Consider the following 6,081-nt stretch of genomic DNA (forward strand, 5'->3'; position numbering starts at 1 on the left):
GAGGGTGCGAGGGACAGGGCCAGGGTGCCAAGGGCCAGGCGAGGGCGCGAGGGGCGGGGCCGTGAGCGGCGAGGCGAGGGCGGGGTGAGAACGGGTGGGGGGTGAGGGGCGGGGCGAGGGCGGGGCTGGGGCGGGGAGAGGGCGGGGTGAGAGTAGACGGGGCTGGGCGGGGGCAGCAGGACCCACGTAGCAGGAGTCGCGGCCCTCGCTGCCCGCGCACAGCATGTCATCCAGGATGATCCGCCTGTCACCCACGTGTCGGGAGGCGTTGCGGTACCGCTGCTCGCAGACGGCGTTCTCCACCACCTGCACGCTCACCTGCTGCAGGCGGAACGGCGGCGGCAGCGACTCTAGGGACGGAGGAAGCCCGGGCTGGCGCAGCGGACACGGCCAGCGGCCCAGCGGGCCCAGTGCCTCCCCGACCAGGACAGCTGAGGCCCTGGGCCGGAGGGGAGGCGGCTGCCCTGCTGTCAAGGGCCCTAGTCCCTGCGCCGTGGCCTGGCGGCCTGAGCACGGTGCGTGGGACCCCGTGGAGGGGGCATGTCTCCCTCTAAACGCCCAGGGCTCAGAGGTGGACCGCCCAGAGAAAAGTGGAGGGATGAGTTTTTCTTTTTTTTTTTTTTCCCTCCAAAAATGCCTTTTGGTTTTGAGGTGTTTTTGGTTTTGATGGGTTTTTCTTTTTTAGAGATTTCTTGCTGTGTTGCCCAGGCCGGTCTCAAACTCTCAGGCTCCAGCAATCCTCCTGCCTCTGCCTCCCAAAGTGCTGGGGTTACAGGTGTGAGACCCTGCACCTGCACCCAGCCAAAAAAAAAGTCTTTTTTCAATTTATTTTATTTATTTATATATATTTTTTGAGACGGAGTTTCACTCTTGTTGCCAAGGCTGGAATGTAATCGCATGGTCTCAGCTCACGGCAACCTCGGACTCCCAGGTTCAACCAATTCTCCTGCCTCAGCCTCCCCAGCAGCTGGGATTACAGGTGCACACCACCACACCAGCTAATCTTTCGTATTTTCAGTATAGGTGGGGTTTCAGCATGTTGCTCAGGCTGGTCTCGAACACTTGACCTCAGGTGACCCACCCTCCTCAGCCTCCCAAAGTGCTGGGATTACAGGCAGGAGCCGCCATGCCCGGCCAAAAGCCTTTTCTTAAGTAGAAAACAATGAGAAGTATTTTCCCCTCCACGTGTCCAGTCCGCACTTGGTTCTGCCATTGGCAGTCACAGGACCCCTGAATCTCCCGGCCTGGGCAGCACCGAGCTGTTGGGAAAAGGAGCTGGAGGCGCTGCATGGCTGTGAGCAGCGCCATCTCTTCCCTTGCTGGTACTCACCCCCAGGAACCCTGGGATGACCCGAGTCCTTCCACAGCCCCCACCCAACACGTACCAGACATGCTGACCGCTCCCTAGCCGGTCACCCAGCACCGGTCCTTCGGGGTGAGCTTCAGGGAGATGGGGGAGAGCTTGACTGTCTTGACATTAGCAGCACAGATCACCGGGCTCGCCAGCTGGAGTAGGGCCACATCCGACCCCAGCCCCACCATCACATAGTCAGGATGGACGATGACCCGGCTGACACTCAGCAGCTCCCGGCCACCGTAGAGATACACGTCCCCGGCATGGATCCGGTAGGTGGACGGGTCAATGTCCTTCCTGGGGGGGATGGACCTGGGCTTCTCAGGGGGCCTGGCCTGGGGCGGCCCCACTCTCACCCTCCCCTCACTGGGGTCCCCACCCAGGACTCACCGGAAGATGCAGTGGGCGGCGGTCAGCACCCACCGGGGGTGGATGAGGGAGCCCCCGCAGATGTGCACCCAGGACGCCCAGTGGTAGTTGTAGACCCTCAGACTGACCTGCCATGGCCACTTCCCCTGAGGGGCATTGTGGCCCCCCACAATGCCCAGCAGGTCATTCTTGGGGACGGGCGCTGGGAACAACAGGGGGAGGTCAGGGAGCCTGGCCTCAGACACCCGAGCCTCAGCCTGTGCCCACCCTCGGGCCGGAGCCGGACTGTACACATGTCCCCTGGATCCTGGGTCAGGGCTGGAGCCTCTGGGAAGGGAGGGCCATGTGGGCCGGGACTCACCGGGGCTCCCGGAGCTGCAGCTCCCCAGGGAGAAGATGGCCAGGAAGAGCAGCAGCAGCATCTGCAGGGAGACAGCATGGAGTGCGGGCTGGGGGCTCAGACCCGGGGTCGGGGTGGGGTCGGGGAGCCGCCCACAGGCGTCAGGGAGGGGACAGCACCCTTACCATGCCAGGACTCCGCAGCTCTCTCCCTGGCCCCTCGGAGCTCCTTTATCCTCAGCCACAGGAAGTGGGCAGGTGCCAGTCAGTCCTCTCCTTGGAGAAGGGGCGGGGAGGAAGCAGCCCCTTGTTCAGGTTGTGAAGGGTGGTGGCCAGTGACCAGGGGTGTGGGTCCTTGGTCCAGGCTCCAGTGGTGCAGTTGCCCTGAGCCACTGGGTCACTGTCCCCACCGGCATCACCGGCAGAGGAGAGCCGCCAGGGTTAGGGGAGGAGGGTGCGCAGCCTCACTGCAGAAGTGCCACCTCACCTGGCAGGTTCCTGCGCCCCTGGGAGGCAGTGGGATGGCGTCCCCACCTCGAGCCCCCCTGGTGATGCTCAGAGCCAGGTGCCCAAGCGCTTCACGATGCCCAGGGCAGGTGGTGGCAATGCTGATGACATGGGCAGGCCCCTCCCCCGGGGCTGCACGGTGGGCTCCCAGCTTCCACAGCCACCCCACACACGCCGATCAGTGCACAGCGGCCCGCCCTCCCTGGTGGGATGTCCCCACGTCCTCACCAAAGGCAGCCTGGGCTGATGACCCGAAGCCAAATCCTCACTGCAGGGGCGGAGACAGGGCCCAGGGGAGCCGACCCCAGGCTCTCTCATCAGGTCCACACAGCGGCCCAACCCTGGGTCAGATCCTCTGCGAGTGGCCAGAGCAGACGGTTCTCTTCCTCACAGAGAAATGCCTGTGACCCTGGCCCATCGGGACATCCTGGCAGGTGCGGTTCACTACGCGTGGGCTAGAGGGTCCTCCTGCCCTGACTCCACCCAGGGCTGCAGAACGGAATCCGCCCCAACTCCGGGTAAGCTGAGCAGCTCAGTGAGAGGTAGCCGAGCCTCCTCCTCCTCCTGGCTGGAGCCCCCTGGGTCATCACCAGCCCCACCCTCAGACCCCTCCTCATCCACCAGGAACAAGCCCCTCCGTGGTGACTCGGGAAAGCAACTCTAAGCCCTGCCCTGGCCCCTGCCTGCTGAGCTCCTAGGTCAGTGGCCTCTGGGTGGCTGGTGATGCCAGTGGTGACAGTTCCTGAGCCCTCAGGGCTGGCCGTGCCTTGGGAACCACAAGGAAGGTGGCTGGGAAGACAGCACACCCAGGCCTGGGGCCACCTCCAGCCAGGGAGTTGGGGGCGGGCCCTGAGCTCTGCTTCGGGGGCCCCAAGCCAGGCTGTCCGGTATGTCCTCAGCCCTGCCTGTCCAGGGGGCCTGGGCAGATGGCACTGGTGTGGACAGGGTGAGCCAGAGGACCCAGGGCGGGGCATGGGGCAGGCTGGGTGCTTGGCTCTGGGGCAGCTCACGCTGAGCGGGGCAGGGTGTGGGTGGGTGGAGTGGCCTGGAGCTGCTGGGATTCAGGACTGGGAGTCTGAGCCCAGGAGGCTTTGGGACACCCCAGGCTGGCCCAGCTCCACGGCCAATCAGAGAACGTGTTGTTTCCAGGGCTAGGAAGAGCCAGGAGGCGCTGGAGAAACAGCCCAGGGGAGGCCTGGAGGGAGAGAAAGACGTGGCAGCCTCGTCCGTCAGGGCCAGCGGGCAGCGGCCCTCGGGTGAGAAGGAGCAGGCAGGGCTGCGTGTCCTCACGCCCCACGTCCCCACCTCGGCCTGGGGCTCACTCCTGGGATGGCCACCATGGCACAGCGGGGGACACAGGGGCGGGATGAGGGCCAGCTCCTGAAACACCCGGCATCCTGCTGTCTGTGCTGACCACAGAGGCGCAGGTCCCCTATCTAGGAGGGATCAACCTGAGACCATCAGCACAGGCTGTTAGCCCACGGCACCTGGGGACAGGATACCTGTTTGTCCTGATAGAGTCAGGACCAGACCACTATGGCAGCATTTGGCGATAGGATCAGAGGAAGAACTGGAGGTCGTGCAACCGTTAAGACGGGGGTCAGAGGCCCTGGCCAAGGATAGGGTCAAGTCGAGGCCTGCGGCCAGGGCACCCCCACCCAGGGTCACTGCGGTGTGAAGGATGTGGCTGCTTCGGGCCAGGGTTGCAAAAGGGCTGGGCTGGAGGAAAGGCCATGCAGTGCGTCCCAGCTCAGGGGCACGGGGGTCTCAGAATACGGTACGCAGAGCCTGAGGTCACTGGGGCCCGGGAGATAAAGGGTGCGTGACCACAATCTTTCCATGTCCCCAAGGTCACCCAGCATTTGTGTGCAAATGGAACCCTGTTACCCATCAGTTCCAGCTTCCCTGGTGTGGGCTCAGCTTTCACAGACCTGGAGAGCCCTGCCCACCTGCTTCTGGGGCCCTGGGAGGACGCTTCCTGCGCACAGGTTGGAGTCCACTCCGCATCCCGGGTGTCCAATGCTCTTCCCCGGCACCCTGCACACTGAGTCCCTGCTGCTCACACGGGGTTGTCCTTGGTGATGAGGCCACTGAGCTGTACTTCCTGGGTTGGGAGACCATTTCCTGAGGGCGTTTTAATGGAGCCGTGGAGTTTGCGATGAGCATAAAATCTGCATTGACGTGACTAAAAAAGCAGAAAAAAACTCATCTTCTTTCAATGTGAAATAGTTTTGGTTTCGGTTTTGTTTTTTGAGACAGAGTCTCGCTCTGTCACTCAGGCTGGAGCACAGTGGCTTGATCCCGGCTCACTGCAACCTCTGCCTCCTGGGTTCAAGTGATTCTCCTGCCTCAGCCTCCAGAGTCGCTGGGGCTACAGGCACGAGCCACCGCACCCGGCTAATTTTTTGTGTTTTTGTATAGAGACAGGGTTTCACCACGTTGGCCAGGATGGCCTCGATCTCCTGACTTCATGATCCACCTGTCTCTATCTCCCAAAGTGCTGGGATTACAGGCATGAGTCACCTCGCCCGGCCATGAGGTAGGTTTTAAGGTAAAAGACCTAGGCCAAACATAAATGTTTAAAGTAGAAATTCTGCGTAATTCTAGACCCTGCAGTCACCCTTCTCGCCACCCAGCACCACCTCCCCTGACTCCACACGTGTGTTCACGAGAGGAAGCTGCACGGTGACGGGACTGCTGCTGACACGCAGGCAGAGACGTCAGGCTTAATGGCGCACTGCAGCCAGCGGTATGGATTTAGGGAAGCTTATTGCACCAGCTCTTCATGGACAGTTAGACAGTTTCCAATAATTTTCTGTTATAAATCATGATATGAATGTTCTTGCATGTACAGAAGATGTGTGTTTCTCCCAGTTAATTACACACAATGCACAGTGCTCAGTCAGGTGGGTCTGAGTCCAAAACGAAACCCAAGCTGAGACTGTGGAGCCATTGGGATCCATCTACTCACCCACCCTCCCATCCATCCATCCACTCAACCATGCGTCCATCCATCCACTCATCCATCCACCCATCTACTCATCCATCCATCCATCCACCAACTCACCCATCCATCCACGCATCCATCCATCCACTCATCCATCCACTTACCTATCCACCCATCCATACATCTGCTCAACTGCACCCATCCATCCAACTCACCCATCCATTCACCCATCCTCCCATCCACTCAACCATCCAGTCATCCACTCATCCATCCATCCACCAACTCACCCATCCATCCACCCATCCATCCATCCAACTCACCCATTCATCCATCCACTCACCTGCACCCATCCACCAACTCACCCATCCATCCACTCCATCCATCCACTTACCTATCCATATATCTGCTCAACTGCACCCATCCATCCAACTCACCCATCCATTCACCCATCCTCCCATCCACTCAACCATCCAGCCGTCCACTCATCCATCCATCCACCAACTCACTCATCCATTCACCCATCCATCTATCCACTCAACTTTGCACCCATCCAGCCATCCACTCA

General features: G+C 60.9%; 1 protein-coding gene across 1 annotated transcript in view; it reads right to left on the bottom strand.

Moving 5' to 3' along the window:
* Positions 1–2,478, bottom strand: part of LOC108290821 (putative serine protease 29) — a 3,115-nt gene extending 637 nt beyond the window's left edge. The window contains 5 exon segments of the mRNA XM_017510810.2: positions 187–350; positions 1,386–1,651; positions 1,745–1,925; positions 2,085–2,243; positions 2,403–2,478. Of these exon segments, the coding sequence (XP_017366299.1) occupies positions 187–350; positions 1,386–1,651; positions 1,745–1,925; positions 2,085–2,243; positions 2,403–2,478 (846 nt within the window).
* Between the last annotated feature and the right edge of the window lie 3,603 nt (positions 2,479–6,081).

Source organism: Cebus imitator, unplaced genomic scaffold (assembly GCF_001604975.1).
Source record: "Cebus imitator isolate Cc_AM_T3 unplaced genomic scaffold, Cebus_imitator-1.0 Scaffold444, whole genome shotgun sequence".
Taxonomy (NCBI): Eukaryota; Metazoa; Chordata; class Mammalia; order Primates; family Cebidae; genus Cebus; species Cebus imitator.